This window comes from Hyperolius riggenbachi, chromosome 12 (genome assembly GCF_040937935.1).
Source record: "Hyperolius riggenbachi isolate aHypRig1 chromosome 12, aHypRig1.pri, whole genome shotgun sequence".
NCBI classification, from domain to species: Eukaryota; Metazoa; Chordata; class Amphibia; order Anura; family Hyperoliidae; genus Hyperolius; species Hyperolius riggenbachi.
The window spans coordinates 163,918,832-163,943,128 of NC_090657.1; the positions used below are offsets into that span (position 1 = coordinate 163,918,832).

At 43.3% G+C, this 24,297-nt stretch overlaps 1 protein-coding gene across 1 annotated transcript in view; it reads left to right on the plus strand.

Annotated features, from left to right (window-relative positions):
• The window catches only part of HRH3 (histamine receptor H3), a 44,224-nt gene extending 30,765 nt beyond the window's left edge, over positions 1-13,459 (plus strand). The window contains exon 3 of the mRNA XM_068262290.1: positions 11,878-13,459. Coding sequence (XP_068118391.1) covers positions 11,878-12,765 — 888 coding nt within the window. The 3' untranslated portion in view covers positions 12,766-13,459. The remainder of the gene's footprint in view (positions 1-11,877) is intronic.
• The last annotated feature ends 10,838 nt before the right edge of the window (positions 13,460-24,297 follow it).

Below are 24,297 nucleotides of genomic sequence, written 5' to 3' on the forward strand. Positions count from 1 at the left end.
AGAGGGGGGAACTACCCCTCTCCCCGCCGACTGTGGGCAAGGCTTTCCCCTCATGCTGCCACCCCTCCAGCACCCACAAAACGGCCCCAAGCGGGCCCCAGGGGGGGGCCGGGCCCCCCCGCGGGCGTAGGGGCTGCAGGGCCTATTCCTACGCCCCTGCCTCTCGGTGTTACAAGCCCTACTCCATAGAGCCAAATTAATCCATGCCATGCACTGATGAGGATCAAACAATCCGAAACAGTCTGTATGCATGTTGGATTATTATGGCTCTGTACAAATCAACAAGCTGACACATTATTGCATTCCAGCGGTTCTGGAGGTGTGTTTAGCTTCTAAGGGTAACAATGGTTAATTTGCATATATTGGGCAGCGATGCACTGGGAGAAATCTCGGAGCTCACTCCAACCTGAATTATCGCAAATTCTTTCTGTTTTTAGAAAGCAAACTTTTGAAAATAACTACAGAGGAGAAACTTAAAGAAGAACTCCAGTGAAAATAATGTAATAGAAAAAGTGCTTCATTTTTACAAAAATTATGTATCAATGATTTAGTCAGTGTTTGCGCATTGTAAAATCTTTTAAATCCCTGATTCACATTCTGACAATTTATTACATGATGATATTTTTACTGTTGGCAGGTGATGTAGCTGCTGCATGCTTTCTTGGCAGATGGAAACAGCTGTAAACAGCTATTTCCCACAATGCAACAAGGTTCACAGACAGGAAACTGCCAGAAGTACCACGGTACTCAGAGCTTCTTGTGGGAGGGGTTTTACCACAATATCAGTCATACAGCGCCCCCTGATGGTCTGTTTGTGAAAAGGAATAGATTTCTCATGTAAAAGGGGGTATCAGCTACTGATTGGGATAAAGTTCAATTCTTGGTCGGAGTTTCTCTTTAAAGAGAAACCATGACCAAGAATTGAACTTTATCTCAATCAGTAGCTGAGACCCCCTTTTACATGAGAAATCTATTCCTTTTCGGAAACGAATCATCAGGGGGCTCTGTATGGCTGATATTTTTGGTGAAACCCCTCCCACAGGAAACAGTGAGGACCATGGTCCTGTCTGTGAACCTTGTTGCATTGTGGGAAATAGCTGTTTACAGCTGTTTCCAACTGCCACAAAAGCAAGCAGCAGCTACTTCTAGTGACATCACCTGCCAGCAGTAAAAATGTCACCATGTGATAAATGTCAGAATGTAAATCAGGGAGAGGAAAGCTTTTACAATGGGCAAACACTGACTAAATCATTTATACATAATTATTGTAGAAATGAAGCTTTTTTTTTTTACTAGATTATTTTCACTGGAGTTCCTCTTTAAGGACTGAAGAGATAAGATAACTCTCTCACTGTGAAATCTTATCTCTACACCTTAATAAGGCAAGATCAATCGTGAGGTGCTACAGAGATGAAATCAAGAGTCACTATATCTCCACCTATTCCTGTCTAAAGAAATCTTGTTTGGATTGAATCTCATAACCAAGCAAGATTTTCAGAAATCGTATGCAACTTAAAAGAGTAATAAAACCTACTCTAAAGCACTCAGCCTGGCAAGCTATGAAATTACATATTTATAGCTGTTCGGTAATGTTTTTGCCACGCGTTGCTTGTAAGCAAAGCATATCTTGTTCTGCTTTGCGTAATTTGCTTCTTTTGTATTGCTGTCTATGACGGTGCCGTGGAACCCAATGGTTAACGTCCTAGAAAGCATATTAAAAGCAATCTGTTTTTTTTCCTGATTACATGCCTTTCCCCGCCTATGCTAACTTGCTTCCAAGTCTGAAGATCACATACACTGATCCTTCATCTCTGTACACACGCACACTAATTGCCTCCCAGGATACAGGCTTGCAAAATGCATTTTATACACAAAGGAAAAAGGGAAGAAAAGACCATATCTACTGAAATATTATAAAACTATCAAAATTTTATTTATCCTCTCATAAAAAGGTTAAAATTATATAACCTCAGCACAAGCACATGATTAGAAGTGGATTCATCTGGTATTGACTGTTTTGGCCATATGGACCTGAGTGGCTAATCGTCTATGATTGGTCAGTCAATTGAATTTTTTCATTAATAACAGCTGTTCACTCAAAATTGCACAATACTGTACGTGTTTTGATCTTTTATGGCCTGTAAAGAAAACGTTCCAAAGTTCAATTCATAGTAAATATTCCTCAGTATTCCACATCACAGAGGTTTACGCAACAGATGTAGATCACAAAGAGGGGATATTATACGCCACCAAGGGTTCTCCTTATGCAGTTAACACCTTAAAGATTGTTCAATCAGTTGATCAAAAAGTCCGCCAGGATACAATCCTTATGCAGGTTCGACTGTATAAATGTATAGAGGAATGTCCGCCAGGATAGAAGCCTTATGCAGGTTAGACCATATAGGAAGAAGTTCATTGGAGATATTGAGCTTTGTCTTTATATCATGTGCAGCCATTTACAAAGGCCCCACAAGAACTGGCCCCCACAAATCAAGGCCACAATGCACTGTTAAACATGGAGTATTGGTCCTTCTTGATGAGGATTGTGTATTATACATCACATTACTTCACCATAGGGTAATAAGAAAGTCCACCAGGATATAATCCTTATGCAGTATCATCCCCAGAAGTATTGACATAGGAAATCTCATTTGCCCCTGTTAGAAGATAGCAAGATATATATTGATCACTTTGGGCATCTTTTTCGCATCAAAGTCACCATATCAAAGAAGTGAAATGCTGTATAAACCAATGTGTTTTGTCAACGCGAAATTTGACTTTTACAACTAGACATTACACTAATTGTGAAACAGAGGGGATTATCTACCTTCTTCTCTGCCCATGTGGAGCATTCTATGTGGGTAAGACTGGTAGAACATGTAATAGGCGGATATATGAACACACATATAATATTGGTGAACGACACCAAATCCCAGTAGCACGACACTTTGAAAAATGTAAAAATGCGGATCCTTCAAAAATGTGTTTCTTCGGATTGGATAGGGTACATCGGGAACCCCAGGGTGGTGACTGGGATGGCAAATTACTTCAATGCGAGGCTTTTAGGATATATAAATTAAAAGCCTTTAGAACACCAGGCCTGAATCCATCGTGGTGGAATAAAAGAAACCAGGAGTGGCAACCCCGAGTCTGACTCGGGGTAGCCGGTGGGAGGCTTGTGCTGAATATAGTGCGCAGTGGGTGTTTTAACTCACCTCCCCGAGATCCAGACGCCAGCAGTCATTCTCCTTCCTGTCCTCGGAGGCTGTGGATCCCTCTGGTGAGATCACGACGACAGGTGGTGATCTCACTACATGGTTACAGCGCCACCCGGAGGACAGTGGGAGCATTGCAGCGCTGGATCCCAGGGAGGTGAGTATGTGCAGGGCTGCTCCAGGCTCTCTAGGAGCATGATTTTTTTCCCTAGTTTTAGGGTCTAAAAGCGTGCAAAAAAATTGCACCACTTTTAGACCCTAAAATCTGGAAATAATCAAACTGCCAGGGAGGTCAAAAATAGAGGAGGTAAAGATAAACTTACCTCTTTTCTTGAGGGAAAAACTCAGTGGTGAAATTAAGAACTAATTTTATTGATCCACTAAAACAAAACTCTCATAGACTGCAACTTGTTTCTTGGGACTTCTTCAGGCATATATAGGGAGTACAATCTCCAATGAGCTGTAGTGGAACCAGGGCACTTTCTAGGCTAAATTTCACCCAGGGCGAGGGTGTAAAAATCGCAGTATAGGCTAGGCGGGGGAGGGACATAGCAATTATAACTCATCTTCCTTCTACTGATCCCGCACAGCTTCTATCTCTTTCCTTTCCTGGCATCTGTCTCATTGATAACAGCGCCCCCTGTGATGACATGCGGTGACATCATCACAGGAGGCACTATTACCATGCGATGGACGCCGGGAGAGGAAAGAGATTGAAGCTGCGGGGGATTGGCTGAAGAAAGGTGAGTTAACAAGCTATGGTCGCTCCCCTTGCCTTTCCCCCCTCCTGCTGCTTAGTCTGGCGCCCCGGGTGATTGCACGCTCCGCACGCCCTTAGAAACGGGGCTGAGTGGAACATAGCGCAGCGCGGAAAGAAGGCTGCCGTCCCTTTCAGCAATAATAAAAGCTGCGATTAGCAGCAATAGGCGAAAATTTGAGTGCCCGGAGGTGCACGATAGAATAGCGGGCACCGAGGCTACCCATTATGCAAATTGCAAAGCGAGTGGTCCGGCACATGCTATTTTACCAGCCACCTTCGGGAGCCCAAATGTCTGCCTACTGCCACTAATCACAGCTTTGCAGCAGCTTCCCCAATGAAGATGGTCGACAGGTCCTGCCGCGGCTGCGCAGTTCTCATAGCCACTAGTGCAGCTGCGCTCCACATGAGAAAAGGCCTCTCTATAAAGGTGCCAATTAACGGTACAATTTTTTTATCAGATGCGATATTTCGATGAGATTTGAATGATGGTAACTAATCGGAAAGTAATTATCGATTGTTCACATTTACTGAATGAGTCTGTCTTCAAATTTGATCATAAAATCCAACTTTTGAATCAATTTTATCCTATTTAGCAATCAACCAAAGAATCATTACTTATTGATTGCCTTCCTAAACAGTGAATTTTCTATACAATTCGATCATTCAAATTGCATCGAAAGATCACATTTGGTGAAAAAATTGTACCATTAATAGGTACCTTTAAAGGACTTACGAGGCCAAATTATTAAAAAAAAAAAAGTTAAAAAAGTGAAGTACCTGCATCTCTTTAAAAGACACGGAGGACGCTATCCTCGCCCTCCGTGTCATTCCGCCGGGTCCTCGCCGCTCAATAGACCCCCCGGCCTGTCACGACCGCACGGCCCTGGTCGTGTTCTCCTGCCTCTGCCAATATGGATGCCGGAGCTGGCCGCGGCTGCGCAGTCCGCACCTGCCACGTGTGCGGCTGTGCAGCTCTAGGGCCAACCCCCCGATCCACGCTACTGTAGCGAGGATTAGGGGGTTGGCCCTAGAGCTGCGCAGCCGCACTCGCGGCAGGTGCGGACTGCACAGCCGCGGCCAGCTCCGGCGGCCATATTGGCAGAGGCAGGAGAGCGCGACCCGAGCCCTGCGGTCGTGACAGGCCGGGGGGTCTAATGAGCGGCGGGGACCTGGCGGAATGACACGGAAGGCGTGGATAGCGTCCTCCGTGTCTTTTAACCACTTGAGGACTCAGCCTTTACCCCCCCCCCCCCTTAAGGACCAGCGTGTTTTTTTATGATCTGTGCTGGGTGGGCTCTGCAGCCCCCAGCACAGATCAGGTTGCAGGTAGAGCGATCAGATAGCCCCCCTTTTTTCCCCCCTATGGGGATGATGTGCAGGGGGGGTCTGATCGCTCCTGCCTGCCTGGGTGTTGCGGGGGGGGGGGGGGCACCTCAAAGCATGATGTGCTACATTGGCTGTATGGAGGACCTGTCATAATCATAAACACCTACACATAGGCATACATAGCTACGGGGATCACAGGATAGGTCACACAGTAACACAGCGAGCAGATCGCCCGTACGGCAATGGTGGAAGATTGCTACAGCTGCTCCCAGCTCTGCCGCTATGTGCGGAATTACATGGAGACACTTGTAACAGCGTCTCATTCCTCTGGGGGATGGAAGGTCGGTGTCAGCCAGCGGAGCAATCAGCCGGGTAATCCTCAATGCCTTTATTGGATTTCTGCACATCAAATAAAAGGCCCCACATGGACAGCTCACCAGAATAATTACCCTACAAGACATGTCAGGAAAACACTTTAAAGAGGCTCTGTAGTGACATATAATAGAATGCAGGAAATGTTTCAGGATACCCACTTTTACTTGGTATCTCCTGGTTTCAGCATCAGTATATCCTATATAATAAACTCCCTGTCGCTGCGTGCTCCTGTGTTCCTGTGCCCATGCGTTGTGCCTGGAACACATGCGCAGCACGCGGACAGACTTCAGAGAGCAGTGGAGGACAAGCAAAGGGAGGCAGGCGTGTCCCTGTACGCACGTCGTGGCGGGAGAAAGAGGCCGTGCGGCATTGCGGGGGTGAGGGAGGTCGCAGTCAAGGCCTAGCACCCGTTTTTTTTTAAATGGGCAGGCCTTTTATCTATTATGTATATATTGCTGTATTTTGGTGTGCAGTCCTGCTCTCCCACTGAGACTTAGCCCAGGCTAATTATGTGGAATTCTCCCGCGCCCTCACCCCAGAGCATTCTGGGAAACTAGAGATCTTCTCTTCTGGCTTTAGAACGCTCAGTAAACAAACATTCCGCAGAGATCACCTGACAATACTAAAATGTCGCCGCCTGTGATAAATTTGAGAAAGTAAATCAGGGAGAGGAAAGTTTTTACAATGGGCAAACACTGACTAAATCATTTATAAATGAATACTGTCAGGCAGGGGCGTAGCAATAGCCATAGCAGCTGCTATGGGGCACAGAAGCATAGAGAAGCATAGGGGGCCCAGGGGGTACTTAATGTATTCACCATTAACTTTCTTGTTTCTTCACACGATGACTTTGTCTCAGTGACCATAAACTATGTGCAGTGTTGATTGCATGAAAATGTAAATTGCCCAATTAAGTCATATCCATAGGGTAGGGGGGAGGTGGCAGTGCTAAAGAGTGCCTCCATCTGAAGGCCCCATGAAAGTTTTGCTATGGGGCCCCATGATCTCTAGCTATGCCACTGCTGTCAGGCCTGGATTTATCGCAGAGGAATCTATAGGCACAGATGTCCTGGCACCCTAGACTTCGCCCACCATGAACCTACAAACACCCGCAGAACTGCACCACAAGTGTGCTGGCTGACTCAGCTGTCACTTCTCCCTTACTTTACTTGCCTGTCATAGGTAGCTACAGGTGCCCCTTAGCATTAGGTAGCCAGAAGTACCCTCAATATTAAAGGGAAGATCCGGGGTAAAAAAAAAGTTCTACTTACCTGGTGCTTCCTCCAGCCCCTGGCAGCCGATATGTCCCGCACCGCAGATCTGCTCCCAGTCAGTGGCCCTGCATGAGCGCGTGGCTGCGCCGCTCATGATCACACTCACGTGGTCTAGAGCAATCTGTGCAGAACAATCCAAGCCAAATGAGCGCGATCGCGAGTGGCACAGCCGCGCACTCGCACAGGCACGGTAGAGGCTGACCTGGTAAGGTCGGCATTTCCAACAGAGGGGACTCTGGGCCACTAGCTGGGAGCAGAGCTGCGGAGAGGGACATATCGGCTGCCAGGGGCTGGAGGAAGCCCCGGGTAAGTAGAACTTTTTTTTTTTTTTACCTCAGATCTTCCCTTTAAAGCAAAATGAAACTCAGCATTTCTTCTTTGCTGTAAAAAATTATTTACAGCATATTATCTACTACCACCATTTTTTTTTTAACTAGAACAGCATTCAAAGGGTTACACACAGGACTTCAAAGTTCAGTGCAGAGAAATCTGGTGGCATCAAAAGTGTAGATAATGTTATCTTGTGTTTACTTAATTGTATCAAGTGAGGAAGGTGACACATTCTCTGACTGTGCAGAAGCTCCTGGACACAGACAGACACTTAAAGCATTTCTGCCTTCAATACATAATGAATAAAACCAGTTATTAATAAAATGCAAATTCAGCTCTCAAAGCAAAAAACTTTACTTTTGGGAACTTGTAATTTCTAAATGAATAATATTTATGCACAAATGCAAATATGATAACCGTATGGCATATAAAAAGTAGAAAAAATGTTTTTATTGAATATTATGTCAGGGTTTTATAACGCTTTAAGTAGCTGGAGATGCCCCTAACTGAAGCAAGATCTCGTCAGTGGAATGCTGAGAGCAGGGTGATTAGCCTCCAATTCTCATCAGGACTCTGCATAGACAAGAAGGGAGGGAGGCACTCGGGAAGGGGAGTAAGCTGCCTTTCCATCATCAGGCGCCTGTAGGCATGTGCCTACAGTGCCTTGTGGCAAATTCGGCCCTAAATACTGCAACAAAAATAAGCAATTTTATTATGTTACTTTGACTACAGTTCCTCTTTAATACATAAAAGTTCTTTTTCTACGAGATAAAGAGCAGCTGAGAGTCAGTGACCTATTATAGAACAGGGAATACTATGAAACAACAGCAGCTACTGATCATTATCACTGATCGATAATCACTTCCATAGATTACAAGGTTATTAAAAAGAAAAAGTTTAAGCAAAACATCATGAAGTTAACATTGCAAAATTTAAAAATACATTACGGTGACTTAAAATGTAATTTAATATAGATTTTTTTTTTGTAGGCAATTTTCCTGTCTTATTTATTTTGTTTAATATAGCCTAAACACTTTACCCCCACGCGTACGGATTTCTCCGTCCCTTTTTCCATCCTTTCACCACCAGGGACAGAGAAATCCGTACTTTCCGCACTCCCGCTCGCTCATGCGTGCACTCCCGCTCGTAAACACGCCGCCGGCCGCTCACCCGGAGATCAATAAACGGGAAAATCCATTCCCGTTCGTTGATCTAAGCCCCGCAATGATCCGCTGCTTCTCCGATAAGCAGCGCGATCATTGTGAAAAAAAAACAAAAACTTTCCCAGCCTCCTAGTACTTCCTGCAAGCGTCCGGAAGGACGCTTGCAGGTCGCATTAAACAAAAAGTTACTGTTGCCATCTTGTGGCCAAATAGTAAAACTACACCCTAAAGCATTTTTTTACATACAAATAAATTAGTTTTACACAAAAAATTAACTTTTCACCTCCCACACTCCCCCATTTTTTTTTTAGTACAATTAAAAAAAATACATAAATAGTTACGTTACCTTAGGGACTGAACTTTTTAAATATTTATGTCAAGAGGGTATAAAACTGTTACTTTATAAACTATGGGCTTGTAATTAGGGATGGACGCAAAACTGAAAAAAATGCACCTTTAATTTCCAATTAAAATATTGGCGCCAAACATTGTGATAGGGACATAATTTAAACGGTTTTATAACCGGGACAAGTGGGCAAATACATTTCATGGATTTTAATTACAGTAGCATGCATTATTTAAAAACTATAAAGGCGAAAACTGAAAAATAATAAATTTTTTCCCACATTTTTTCCTATTTTCCCATTAAAACACATTTAGAATAAAATAATTCTTGGCATAATGTCCCACCTAAAGAAAGCCAAATTGGTGGCAAAAAAAACAAGATATAGTTCATTTCATTGTGATAAGTAATGATAAAGTTATAGATGAATGAATGGAAGGAGCGCTGAAAGGTGAAAATTGCTCTGGTGGTCAACGAGTAAAACCCCTCAGTTGGGAAGTGGTTAAACTACTACCGTGTTTATTTTTAATGTCTATTGTTATTATACATTTAAAACTTATGTATTTATGGTTGCTAGACAGTATTCGTACTCAATGCAAAGCCGCTGCAGCTAAAGCTAACAAAATTTTGGGATGCATTAAAAGGGAAATAAAAACTCGAGATGCTAGCATAATATTACCCCTGTTTAACTCTCTAGTAAGGCCACATCTGGAATATGGAATTCAGTTCTGGGCACCACATTACAAAAAAGATATTGCAGTTTTAGAGCAGGTGCAGAGACGAGCAACAAAATTGATACGTGAGATGGAAGGTCTCGCTTACCAAGAAAGGTTAGATAAACTGGGTTTATTTAGTCTAGAGAAAAGACGCCTTAGAGGAGATCTAATTAACATGTATAAATACATCAGAGGGCAATATAATAGCTTGGCGGATGAGCTTTTTGTCCCTAGGCCTTCTCAAAGGACTAGAGGACATGATCTGCGCATGGAGAAAAAACGTTTTAGACATTTATTTAGGAAAGGGTTCTTTACAGTAAGAGTGATTAAGATGTGGAATGCATTGCCACAGGAAGTCATTATGGAAAAAACTATACTGGCATTTAAAGGGGGCTTAGATGCTTTCCTTGCGTTGAAAGACATCCATGGCTACAATTACTAGGTAATGCCTAATGATGTTGACCCAGGGATTTTATCTGATTGCCATCTGGAGTCGGGAAGAAATTTTTTCCTCTTGGGGCTAATTGGACCATGCCTTGTAAGGGTTTTTTCGCCTTCCTCTGGATAAACAGGGATATGTGAGGGAGCAGGCTGGTGTTGTACTTTATACTGGTTGAACTCGATGGACATGTCTTTTTTTCAACCAAAATAACTATGTAACTATGTATTTTACATCTTTGCCTTTCTCTGCTGTAACAGTAAAGAGCGAAGGTTAAAGGTCTATCTCATATGGTGGATATCATCTCGCCCCTATACACCCCTCATCCTCTTAAAGCTCTGGTCAGTGAAAGAACAGAATCCAATGCCAATTCCACTCCGATTCCAGATCAGATTTTACGGCAATTTAATAAAAACTATCGGTTTTACAGAAAAAAAAGCTTGTAAAAATGCTTTTTTTTTTTAAATTTGAGCAAGAAATCTAAACTTATTTCCACTTTTTTCAATAAAACTCAGGAGTGGTGGAAATTTCTGTACCATTTTTCAGACAATTGAATGGTGGTTTTTGAACCAAGTAATATCTTTAGAGATTTCATTCATTTTTTTTCATAATGGGAAAAATATTTCATAACTGGGTCTTCATTTTTTTTACTTAAAGAGAACCCGAGTTGGGTTTGAAGAATATTATCTGCATACAGAGGCTGGATCTGCCTATACAGCCCAGCCTCTGTTGCTATCCCAAACCCCCCTAAGGTCCCCCTGCACTCTGCAATCCCTCATAAATCACAGCCACGCTGCTGACAAACAGCTTGTCAGAGCTGGCTGTGTTTATCTCTATAGTGTCAGTCTGCTGCTCTCCCCGTCTCCTGCAGAACTCCAGTCCCCGCCTGTATCCCTTCCCTCCCTGCTGATTGGAGGGAAAGGGCTGGGGGCAGAGACCGGAGCTATGCAGAAGGCGGGAGAGCAGCTGAGACTGACACTACAGATGTAAACACAGCCTCACAGCACGGCTGTGATTTATAAGGGATTGCAGAGTGCAGGGGGACCTTAGTGGGGTTTGGGATAGCAACAGAGGCTGGGCTGTATAGGCAAGATCCAGCCTCTGTATGCAGATAACTTTCTTTAAACACACCTCGGGTTCTCTTTAAGATTTGCTTTAAAGATTTTCCACTACTCCCGACTGTAGTTCCAACCAAATCTGACCTTGAAATGAATGAGACAATATCGCTCAATTTCGATTGTTTCCGTAGTAGTAAATAATGAGTTGTGCCCACTAATAGCCGAAAAACCCGCTAACCAATCTGATCAGATTGATGGGATCGACTCAAAAAAATGGATCAGTTCCATTAATCTGATCGAATTGGTTAGCAGGTTTTTGGCCATTATTGCGCACAACCGATCATTTCCGATAGATCATAATGATCGATTTTGAGTGCTGTCGTATGACTTTATGGGGCACCCAAACAGTTTGAAATGACTTAAGACACAAACACAAAAGGGCAGATTTATTATTCCGAAAAACGTTCATGCCTATAGCAGGTGACAAGAGCAGTGGTTGTCACCTATCAATGGTTTATGTAGAGCACAGGTGTCGGACTCCAATTCTCAAAGGCCATATCCAGGCCAGTGTTTAGGATAGACTGAGAAATGTGATCTACCTGATGATCCACACCTTTCCTGATTCACTCCCATCAACTGATTTGAGCTGTGGCCTGAGGACTGGAGTTCGATATCCCTGATGTAGAGAGAAGGAACAAGGACCAGATTATCAGCCTTATCAGATTGGTCTTTGGCTCTGAAATTTGAATGGTGCCCAAGAGAGTGTCATCAGATCTGACTGTATTTAGTGGCTTTTATTTTATTTTTATTATCACTCTTAGTTATATGCACAATATTTTAACCAAAGTTCCTACTAACCATTTATTCTTTCCTTTTAGGTGAGTTACCGAGCTCAGCAGGGTAACAGCAGACGGGCAGTCATGAAGATGTCCATGGTTTGGCTCCTTGCCTTCCTTCTTTACGGACCTGCCATCATAACTTGGGAATACATTGCAGGCAAAACCATCATCCCTGAGGGAGAGTGCTTTGCCGAATTCTTTTACAATTGGTACTTCCTGATGACAGCTTCCACTATAGAATTCTTTACTCCTTTCATCAGTGTGACCTTCTTCAATGTCAGTATTTATTTAAATATCCAGAAGAGGACAAAGAGTAGGCTAGACCTATTGCAAGAGCCTTATAGCCAGACCACCACTGACAATGTAAAGCCAGAGCCGGAAGTGACCGAATCCAGCTCTCTGAAATGCTGGAAAGCCTCTAAAAAGAGAAGGTCTGATGAGGAGGCCTACAAGGCAGCTGAAGCTGAGATCCTGGAAAAGGTTAAAGGCGTTAAAAGAACCTCTCTGAATGGAAGTACACTGACTGTACTAGGTAAAACAAGGAGTACTAGACGAAGCTTTACGGAGTCGGCAACCAACCCGTCTTTGGAGAAGCGTATGAGAATGGTCTCCCAAGGCATTGCCCAACGTTTCAGGTTGTCCAGAGACAAAAAAGTTGCAAAATCTTTAGCGGTCATTGTCTGTGTATTTGGGATATGCTGGGCACCCTACACCTTACTGATGATCATTAGGGCAGCTTGTAGGGGTCACTGTGTGCCAGAGGTTTGGTATGAGGCCTCTTTTTGGCTCCTGTGGATAAATTCAGCTGTTAATCCCATTCTCTATCCTCTCTGCCATTACAGCTTTAAGAGGGCATTCAAGAAGATCTTGTGTCCCCAAAAGATAAAAATAAAACCACACAGTAAATTTCCGTTCTGCTGGAAATGAATGACCTTCAGAAAAGAAAAGGAGAGACCTTGCTTTAAGTGATGATGATTGAAACAGGTTGAATGAAAATATTCCATGACACAAGAGGTTTCACAGAGATCTTTGATCTACAAGGTCAACGTATTGGAAGGGTCTAGAAAAAAAACATACTTTGGTAAAAGTGGTCAGAATGATTATTTTTGATGGGCAACCCTTAAAGCAGAAGTTCCCCACCAACTATCTGGACACTGCTTTATTTTCTAGTAGTCATTTGATGTTCAGCTTTGAGAAAATGTCTTGTTGCTGCTACTGGTGTCACCTATCCAAGGTTGGGATCTGTCTGCTCTCAACCACATCTGGAAATATTCTTCATGTTCAGCAAATGGATATAACATAAAATCCTCAAGCGAAATTGCTTCAAGAATGTGTACTGGTCAATGTAATTCAAACACCACATTCCTAGCCTACCGACTGGGTCTTCTCGTGCCTTCAACTTAATCAATATACAAATTCACAAATGCTATGGTAGTTACTGGCCTGGTTCTACACTATTTGGAGTTTGGACAATTTTTACTAAACCTAAAATAACCTCTATACAGCTTCTTGGTGCACCCGGGGGCCATGCGTGGTTCAGTGCTCAGGCAAATGGGTTTGTACAAAGATGGAAGTTACAACAGAAAGACAACATTCTCTCTATGATTTGTATGGAATTATGTAAACATCAAAGTATTAAAATGATCTTTGTTTTATTTCTTAAATTGGAAACATCCAAATTTAAATACCATATATATATATATATATATATTATTTTTTTTTATTTTTTTTTATGCAAGATTTGGCTACGGGTCCACTGGTTCATCCGTCAGGACAGTGCTGCCTGCTTTCTGCATGGACAGTTCTCAATGTCATCTATTGTGAAAAGGGAACAAAATGATTTTTACTAAATGAGGCTTCTTCCATCCCCTGTAGTCTGTCAGCTGCCTCGATGTCCTTCTGGTCCCTTTTGAAAGATAAAGATTGAGCAAAAATACTGGATCATTGCCCCACCTATGACCTGTTACATATCACCAATTTGATTTTGCCCACCTGAACACACTAAGGCCTTGTTCACATCAGGGCCGTTTCTGTGCGCTTTTTACAGCGCACTGCCCTGTGCGATCAGCAAGGTATTTACTTTCCCATGTAACTAAATGTAGCTGGTTCACATCTATGCACTGCGCTGAGCAGCGTTACAGAAACGTAGGGTTGCATGCATTTCTGTGCGTTGAGCTGGAAAGCGCACATCAATGCAAGTGAATGGGTGTGCTTTTTTAGCGCATAGAAGCGCGTACAAGCGCATAGAAGCGCATGCGTTTTCTACCCCTAATTGGAGAAAAAAATACATTTACATACAAAAACAAAGTTTTATTGACAACTGCTGCTGGTACAACAAGCAAAACGTGCTTTAAAGAAGCGCAGCCCAACGCACAGAAACGCGCACTAAAGCGCGCACAAGCGCATGCATTTTTTTACCACGCGCTTTCACACGTTTTTCAGCGCAGCAGATGTGAACGAGGCCTTATCCTCTCCATCAGGTTACAGCGAGATTTCTGCTAATGACGTAAAGTAGGATTGAAAAAGGCCTTCACACTTTTGTTGAGAGAGTGTGTTTAAATATTTGCTTGGAGTTGTTCTTATTCCAGTCCTGAGCAACATTTATGTTTACTGCATGTAATAAGCGAAGGTGACAGGCTTTGGCAAGCTGACACACTGAAGAAAACAAAAAATTGTATTTTCCATGTGATGTACTGTGTTCCTGTTTTTCCTGTTTCGCAGTTGACTGTATCTTTTGGCTCTCTGGTGGTGACAGAACTTAAGGCCTGCTAGACACGAGGCAATATGTGCTCTAAACTAAAGAGCAAAGTGATTGACTAGGTGTGAAATATTGACCAATATGGCAGAATAAATTGACCTGTCCTGCACATAACGTGGCAGGAATGTCTGGATGGGGTCAGAGGAGGTGTCCCAGCAATAAAAATGTAACTAAGAATGTTAGAATAATGAATCAGTCTTACCTCAAGTTTGAGGTAAAGTATAAAAAAACACAACTTTATTATAGCATTTCGCTGGTCCTACCTGGTTCTTCAGGTTTCCCACCCCAGTGTTTTCCCCTAGACAGGAGCTCCCCCGTGACATTAGTCCAGTGGTCCATGTTTTTATTGGAGAGCAACTACAACATTTTTAAGAAGATTTTTTTTGACAGATTAGCATGGAGAATAAATTCTCCAACTGCTTGTAACTGTGGTAGCCTTTTAGTGAAATAGTCTAGAAGTTGTAATCTACTAGCTCTAATTTCCCAGTGTTTTAAATAATACGCTATATCAGCACTCCTGGTGTTCTCTGTCTTTTCTTCCCCCGGGTTCCTATAGATTGTTGATGTTCCACTACCATACACACCCGCTAATTCTTATATCTTATAACACAAAGGAATTTACTAGAAGCAAATAAGACAGCTAGAAAAAGGGGCACCAAAATAGAATAAAATATGCTAAAAACAGTTTAAATAGGGAGGCAGTAGCGGACTTACCTCCCCGAACATAGACTCAGGAAGTCCGAGATTCCACATAATTCAAACTTTAATAAAAAAAGCTCCAGTCAACATGTTTCGCAGGCATCAACCAGCTTCTTCAGGCAATAAAAGGAGCAGCTTTGTGGAATAGTAAGCCAGAAATAGAACGTCAGACTATGATTCTTGACCTTCCGAGTCTATGTTTGGGGAGGTGAGTTCACAACTACCTCCCTTTTCAAACTGTTTTTAGCATATTTTATTCTATTTTAGTGCCTCTGTTTCTAGCAGTTCTATTACCAGAAGTCCAATCTTGGTAGAGGGGTGCGAACCCTTTCATTGTTTTTCAACATCTACGGAGAGCGACATCTTAATCCAATTGGGGTCGGGTCTAATCTCCCCACCTGTCTTTACAGTGGTTACCTTGGTGGTAACCCACCTTTGTGAGTATTATTTCACTACATTAATATTGGAGAATATTTCACAAAAGACTGAGGCAGGGAACACACTTGCAGGGCCGTTTTCCCCTGCGTTTCCCAAGTTTCCGTCGGGTTTTGCGGTCGCGTCTAACGCGTGCGATTTTCCGCGTGCGTTTCCGCGTTTATGCGATTGCATGGCATGTAGTGCCATGCAATGTGCGGGAAAAAGCAGAAAACTGTGCGGGTACAAAACGCGGAAAAAAACGCGAACGCAAACGCGCACAAACGCATGTGGCGCAGCGTTTCCTGAGCTAGGCTATTAATTTCAATAGCCTTTAAAATCGTGCGCGTTTTGCCGCAAAAACGCATGTAGTGTGTTCCCTGCCTTAATGGTAGAGCCATCATGTACCAAGTGTTCAATGGTATGACAGTCCCATTCAATTAACTGATAGTAGAATCAATTAGATGGATAAATCTCCCAAGAGATACCCTCGTGTGTACCAGGCCTAAGAGTCCCATAACGACTGGCATTGTCCAACGAGCTAGAATTTCTAGTCCCTCAACTAATAGAGGTCAACTGATTGCAAACCTGGTCTATAAAATAAAAGGCTATTTTTCTACACTTGCAGTTGGACGCTGTTATGCATGGTGCTGCCATTGTTCTGAGCGCAGACACTGAGGTGTGATGTGATTGCAAATTCCTTCATAAAAAACTGAGTCAGCGCAGATGACCTCTGAGATTTGCATATATATGGAAGATTCCGCTGATTTAATAAAATGTCAGTAATTGCGTTAGGCTCCTTAATACAATTGAGGATATTAGCCAGAAGCCTCAGATGTATTAATAAGTGAGAGATGACCCTGGTCTGAGGGCCTGGATGAAACTTCTCTGATTTTGTGTTACTTATGAAAGAGTTGCCTAATAAAACAAAAACCTCCCAGGGGTGTAAGTACCAATCATGGGGCCCCCCGGCAAAACTTTGATGGGGCCTCCCAATGTTCACATGCTTTCCCTTACCTACCCCTGGTGGCCGTCACAGGTGGGGGCCCATCTTACAAAGGTCATAAAACAAGTGTGGCCATCATGACGCCCCCAACCAATGGCAAGTATAGCCTCAAAAGCACCTGAACTGGAGGATGGACCACTGTGTTAAGGTAGCCACCAATGATGCAGTGGGATGCTAAAGTTTGGGCAGCCTTGTAGCCCTGTACAAATCGTTAGTTGTTACGATAAAAAATGTCAGTTAAATATATAATATAGGAGACCCACACAGTGATATTTGATAAGTGAATGTAAGTTTATTGGATTTACAGAAAGTGTGCAATAATTGTTTAAACAAAATTAGGCAGGTGCATAAATTTGGGCACCACAAAAAAGAAATGAAATCAATATTTAGTAGATCCTCCTTTTGAAATTACGCCTCTAAACGCTTCCTGTAGGTTCCAATGAGTGTCTGGATTCTGGTTGAAGGTGTTTTGGACCATTCCTCTTTACAAAACAACTGTAGTTCATTCAGGCTTGATGGCTTCAGAGCATGGACAGTTCTCTTTAACTCACACCACAGATTTCTAATTATATTCACGTCTGGGGACTGAGATGGCCATTCCAGAACGTTATACTTGTTCCTCTGCATGAATGTTTTAGTGGATTTTGAGCAGTGTTTAGGGTCGTTGTCCAGCCCCGGTGCAGCTTCAGCTTTGTCACTGATTCCTGGGCATTGGTCTCCAGAATCTGCTGATACTTAGTGGAATCCATGCATCCCTCAACTTTGACAAGATTCCCAGTCCCTGCACTGGCCACAAAACCCCACAGCATGATGGAACTACCGCCATATTTTACTGTAGGTAACATGTGTTTATCTTGGAGTGCTGTGTTCTTTTTCCTCCATGGATAACACCCCTTGTTATGCCCAAATAACTAAATTTTAGCTTCATCAGTCCACAAGCACCTTATTCCAAAATAAAGCTGGCTTGTCCAAATGTGCTTTAGCATACCTCAAGCAGCTCTGTTTGTGCTGTGGGTGGAGAAAAGGCTTCTTCTTGCATACAGTATCTCCTTATGCAAAGTGCGCCGAATGGTTGAACAATGCACAGTGACTCCATCTGTAGCAAGATGATGTTGTAGGTCTTTGGTGCTGGTCTGTGGGTTGCCTCTGACTGTTCTCACCATTCGTCGTTTCTGTTTATCCGAGATTTTTCTTGGTCCGCCACTTCGAGCCTTAACTTGAACTGAGCCTGTGGTCTTCCATTTCCTCAATATGTTCCTAATTGTGGAAACAGACAGCTGAAATCTCTGAGACAGCTTTCTGTATCCTTCCTCTAAACCATGATGGTGAACAATCTTTGTGTTCAGGTCATTTGAGAGTTGTTTTAAGACATTTGAGTTGTTGCTACTCTTCAGAGAAAATTAAAAAAGGAGGAAAACTTACAGTTGACCCCCTAAAATACTCTTTCTCATAATTGGATTCACCTGTGTATGTAGGTCAGGGGTCACTAAGCTTACCAAGCCAATTTGAGTTCCAATAATTAGTTCTAAAGGTTTTGGAATCAATAGAATGACAAATGCCCAAATTTATGCACCTGCCTAAATTTATTTAAACAATTATTGTGCACTTTCTGTAAATCCAATAAACTTCCTTTCACTTCTTAAATAACACTGTGTGTGTCTCCTATATGATATATTAACTGACATTTTTTATCGTAACAACTAAAGATTTATACAGGAAAATCATGACAATTAACAAGGTTGTCCAAACTTTCACATCCCACTGTATTTCCCAAACGATCGTTTAAGAACATTTCTTTATATGAACAATCGGAAATGATCATTTGGGGCCACTAATGGGCAAAAATCTCCTAAGCAATCCGATCAGATTGAGGAGATTGAAGCAAAAATCAGATTGATTTAATTAATGGTTAGGAGATTTTTGTCCATTAGTGGTTCCAAATGATCATTTACAATCGTTCATAGGAAGAATTGTTTGTAAACGATCATTCAGCAACTTGTATCATTAGTGGCTACTTATGGAGGGAGGGAAGGTTAGTAGTTGGGCACCCGTCACAGATCTGGGCCCCCATGCGATTCCAGGGGCTACTCCCCAGTAGTTACACTCCTCAACCCTCTTCCCTAGTTACAGGTATTTCCTTTGCTAAAGAATTATTCTAAAAGGAATTTATTATTTTTATTTACTTGTGTTTCATTTATTTATTAGGTTTTAAAAAAAAAAATGGCAAATGAAAGAGTGCTATTTGTTTAGTGCTCTACCTTCTTGTTTTGCTGAAGTTCAGTAATGGTAAGATGGTTCCACAGAACAACAGGGTGTCTTTACCAATCACTAACTATAGAAACGAGGCCATTAAAAGGTTAATGTGGCACCAAAGTGACACGTAGCATAATGAGATAAATAGGAAAAATTTACTAACTCTAAACAGAACTTGCCTACATTCTGTCAGGCTTGTCTGGTCAATGACTATAGGTCAGGCTGTATGCTCATATGACTGACCTATAGCCCAGCCCGTAACACCTGCGAAAACTCCTACCTAGCACAATACTACAACTCACCCTGCAGGTAGATGTAGCATACAGATTGACAGATAGTAATCCACCAACAGAACCCGATAACTTTAGCAATGCAAAGGGCACAGAATTCACAAGTATATACATATATAGTCAACTGAGGCCTAGAGGATGAGGCAATCCAGACGAATGAGTCAGATGACTGCAGAGACAGATGTCCCAGAATGGCAAGGCAGTCCAGATATTACTTTCCAAAAATAGCGTAGTCAAGGTAAGTTGAGGTCAGTCCAGGCAGCATTCATGCAAGTCCGTGTCCAAGCCGAGGTCAATCCAGGCAGCTAGCACGCGTAATCCAGGTATCAGGCAGTAGTCAGCAACAGGAATCAATCAGAGGTTAGCGTGGTCAGGATGCAAAGCAGTAATCGGCAACAGGAATCAATCAGAGGTTAGCATGGTCAGGATACAAGGCAATAGTCGGCAACAGGAATCAATCAGGAAGAGAGCCCATACCCAGCAACAAGCCACAGCTAATGCTATCACGGGCGATGACTGGGGGCGCTCTCTGAGTTTAAAAACAAGGACTGGCCAATCAACATAAAGCAGAATTGAAAGTAAACCAATCGCTATTAAGCGTGTCAGCTAATCAGCTGACACACGTGAACTAATTTTTAGTTTACATCTGCGGAGCGCGTACTGGGAACGCGTCCTCCGCTTATCCAATGAAGTCTGAGAGCCACCCTGTGCTCCAGTGACGTCAGCGGCTCGCCGAGACCCGAAATTTCGAGCTGCAGCCTGGATCTCGGTGTTCTGTCGCCGCCTAAACACTGGGGATCTTACACTTTCCTTTCTTCTTATTTTGGCTGTAAGTGTTCACAACTAATAACTCAATAATAGTAGCGCGGGGGCTTCCCTCATCCTTCCGGCCGCATCGATGCAGCGCTACGACCCTCCGAACATATTTGATAGAGCGTGTGAATATGATCTCGCATTGGCGCTCCTGTCCGTATATGCGTGTGGCCGCAGTGTACAGTTACAAGTATGGCTGTGCTTGCACAGTAGCATGAAGCCGCTCATGCATGACTTTTTCATCCGTGCACAAGCGGCTTTGTGCTACTGAACTCATATACGGAAGGGAGAGCGACTGTGAAGATGAAGGGGTCCTGGCGAGCATTGGTAGGGTGGAAAAGGATCAATCATCCAGAGGCTCTCCTACTGAGGTAAGTATACTTGGAACTATTTTCCCCCCACAGGTTTGCTTTAAGTGCATATGTCCTTTAAGGGTAGACATTTTGCTGCCAACAGTAAGCTAGTACACAAAATCAATACCTTCGCTTCTATATGGTTTTTATCTCCTCATCCTATATAATAATATTTAAGTGTCTCTGCGTCCCTGAAGTGTGTGTGTGTGTGTGTGTGTGTGTGTGTGTGTGTGTGTGTGTGTGTGTGTGTGTGTGTGTGTGTGTGTCCCGTGTTTTGAGCTACTGTACATGTGCAGGGATGGACAGAGACACTGTGAAGAGCTGAGGGAGGACAGGGCCAGAAGGGGCGGGCATGTGCGGCGGGCGCATGTGGGGCGCACGTGCGCAGCGATGTAGTGACAGACCTAGCCCGTTTTTAAATGGGCTAAAGTCACTAGCACGGTTATATAAATCTGTAGACTCACTTTTGCCGTTACAGAAGTACAAGCCATTGTAGAAGTGATGTAGTTGCTTACGTGGGGCATACACACTTAGGAGGTGGTAAGCAAGTGACCAATCTAATAGAAGCATACAGTGGTTTGCAAATGTATTTGGCCCCCTTGAAGTTTTCAACATTTTTACATATTACTGCCACAAACATGAATCAATTTTATTGGAATTCCACGTGAAAGACCAATACAAAGTGGTGTACATATGAGATCCAACAAAGAGAAGAAGAGGGCTTTGCACATCCCTTGATAAAACGTCACTTTTATTCCGATTATAACAAATTAAAAGGCATATTTTACATATTCCATGCAGCACAGAGAGAGAGGTACAAGGCTGGTGGGGAGGTCGTGTACATATGAGAAGTGGAACGAAAATCATGCATGATTCCCCCAAAAAAATACATTAAATAAAATAACTGCAAAGGGGGGTGTGTGCGTAATTATTCAGCCCCCTGAGTCAGTACTTTGTAGAACCACCATTTGCTGCAATTACAGCTGCCAGTCTTTTACGGTATGTCTCTACTAGCGTTGCACATCAAGAGACTGAAATCCTTGCCCATTCTTCTTTGCAAAACAGTTCCAGCTCAGTCAGATTAGTTGGACAGCGTTTGTGAACAGCAGCTTTCAGATCTTGCCACAGATTCTCGATTGGATTTAGATCTGGACTTTGACTGGGCCATTCTAACACATAGATATGTTTTGTTTTAAACCATTCCATTGTTGACCTGGCTTTATGTTTAGGGTCGTTGTCCTGCTGGAAGGTGAACCTCCGCTCCAGTCTCAAGTCTTTTGCAGACTCCAAGAGGTTTTCTTCCAAGATTGCCCTGTATTTGGGTCCATCCATCTTCCCATCAACTCTGACCAGCTTCCATGTCTCTGCTGAAGCGAAGCACCCACGAAGCATGATGTTGCCACCACCAAATTTGACAGTGGGGATGGTGTGGTCAGAGTGATGTGCAGTGTTAGTTTTCTGCCACACATTTTGGTTTGCATTTTGGCCAAAAAGTTCCATTTTGGTCTCATCTGACCAGAGCACCTTCTTCCACATGTTTGCTGTGTCCCCCACATGTCTTGTGGCAAACTGCAAACGGAACTTCTTATGTTTTTCTGTTAACAATGGCTTTCTTCTTGCCACTCTTCCATAAAGGCCAACTTTGTACAGTGCACGACTAATAGTTGTCCTATGGACAGATTCCCCCACCTGAGCTGTAGATCTCTGCAGTTCATCCAGAGTCACCATGGGCCTCTTGACTGCATTTCTGATCAGCGCTCTTCTTGTTCGGCCTGTGAGTTTAGGTGTCTTGGTAGATTAACAGTTGTGCCATACTCCTTCCATTTCTGAATGATCGCTTGAACAGTGCTCCGTGGGATGTTCAAGGCTTGGAAATTTCTTTGTAGCTTAAGCCTGCTTTAAATTTCTTAACTTTATCCCTGACCTATCTGGTGTGTTCTTTGGACTTCATGGTGTTGTTGCTCCCAATATTCTCTTTGACAACCTCTGAGGCCGTCACAGAGCAGCTGTATTTGTACTGACATTAGATTACACACAGGTGCACTCTATTTAGTCATTAGCACTCATCAGGTAATGTCTATGGGCGACTGACTGCACTCAGAGCAAAGGGTGTTGAATAAATACACACACCCCACTTTGCAGTTATTTATTTGTAAAAAAATGTTTGGACTTATGAATGATTTTCGTTTCACTTCTCACGTGTACACCACTTTCATGTGGAATTCCAATAAAATTGACTCATGTTTGTGGCAAGAATACTTTTGCAAACCACTGTACATCAAAGGGGGGGGGGGGGAGGAATAGGGTGCGGGGTATAGCTGAAATGTTAAAATATTGTCTATAACAATTCTTTTTATAGTTTCTTCATCTTTATCTGAGATAGAGTAATAAATACGTTAAGTAAATGACGGTATTAGGAGGGGGATAGGGTTAGGCATTAGGAGGGAGGGTTAGTGTTAGGCATTAGGAGGGGGGTTAGTGTTAGGCATTAGGAGGGGGGTTAGTGTTAGGCATTAGGAGGGGGGGTTAGTGTTAGGCATTAGGAGGGGGTTAGGGTTAGGCATTAGGAGAGAGGGTTAGTGTTAGGCATTAGGAAGGTGGGTTAGTGATGGGCCTTAGGAGAGGGAATAGTGTTAGGCATTAAGAGGGGAGGTTAGTGTTAGGCATTAGAAGCAGGGTTAGTTATGGGCATTAGGAGGGAGGTCAGCGTTAGGCATTAGGAGGGGGGTTAGTGTTAGGCAGTAAGGTGGAGGTTAGGGTTAGGCATTAGGAGGGGAGATTAGTGTTAGGCATTAGGAGGTGGGTTAGTGTTAGGCATTAGGAGGTGGTTAGTGTTAGGCATTAGGAGGGGGGTTAGTGTTAGGCATTAGGAGGGGGATAGGGTTAGGCATTAGGAGGGAGGGTTAGTGTTAGGCATTAGGAGGGGGGTTAGTGTTAGGCATTAGGAGGTAGGTTAGTGTAAGGCATTAGGAGGGGGGTTAGTGTTAAGCATTAAGAGGGGGGTTAGTGTTAGGCATTAGGAGGGGGGGTTAGTGTTAGGCATTAGGAGGGGGTTAGGGTTAGGCATTAGGAGGGAGGGTTAGTGTTATGCATTAGGAGGGGGGTTAGTGTTATGCATTAGGAGGGGGGTTAGTGTTAGACATTAGGAGAGGGTTAGTGTTAGGCATTAGGAAGGTGGGTTAGTGATGGGCCTTAGGAGAGGGAATAGTGTTAGGCATTAAGAGGGGAGGTTAGTGTTAGGCATTAGAAGCAGGGTTAGTTATGGGCATTAGGAGGGAGGTCAGCGTTAGGCATTAGGAGGGGGGTTAGTGTTAGGCAGTAAGGTGGAGGTTAGGGTTAGGCATTAGGAGGGGAGATTAGTGTTAGGCATTAGGAGGTGGGTTAGTGTTAGGCATTAGGAGGTGGTTAGTGTTAGGCATTAGGAAGAGGGTTAGTGTTTGGCATTAGGAGGGGAGGTTAGTGTTAGGCATTAGGAGGGAGGTTAGTGTTAGGCATTAGGAGGGGGTTAGGGTTGGGCATCAGAAGAGGAAGTTATAGTTAAGCATTAGGATGGGATTTGTGCTAGGCATTAGGAGGGGGGTTAGGGTTAGGCATTAGGAAGGGAGGTTAGAGTTAGGCATTAGGAGGGGAGGTTAGTGTTAGGCATTAGGAAGGGAAGTTAGTGTTAGGCATTATGAGGGAGGGTTAGGAATTAGGAGATGAGGTTAGTGTTAGGCATTAGAAGGGAGGTTAGGGTTAGGCATTAGGAGGGGAGGTTAGTGTTAGGCATTAGGAGGGAGGTTAGTGTTGGGCATTAGGAGGGAGGGTTAGTGTTAGGCATTAGGAGGGGGGTTAGAGTTACGCATTAGAAGGGGGGTAAGGCTAGGCATTAAG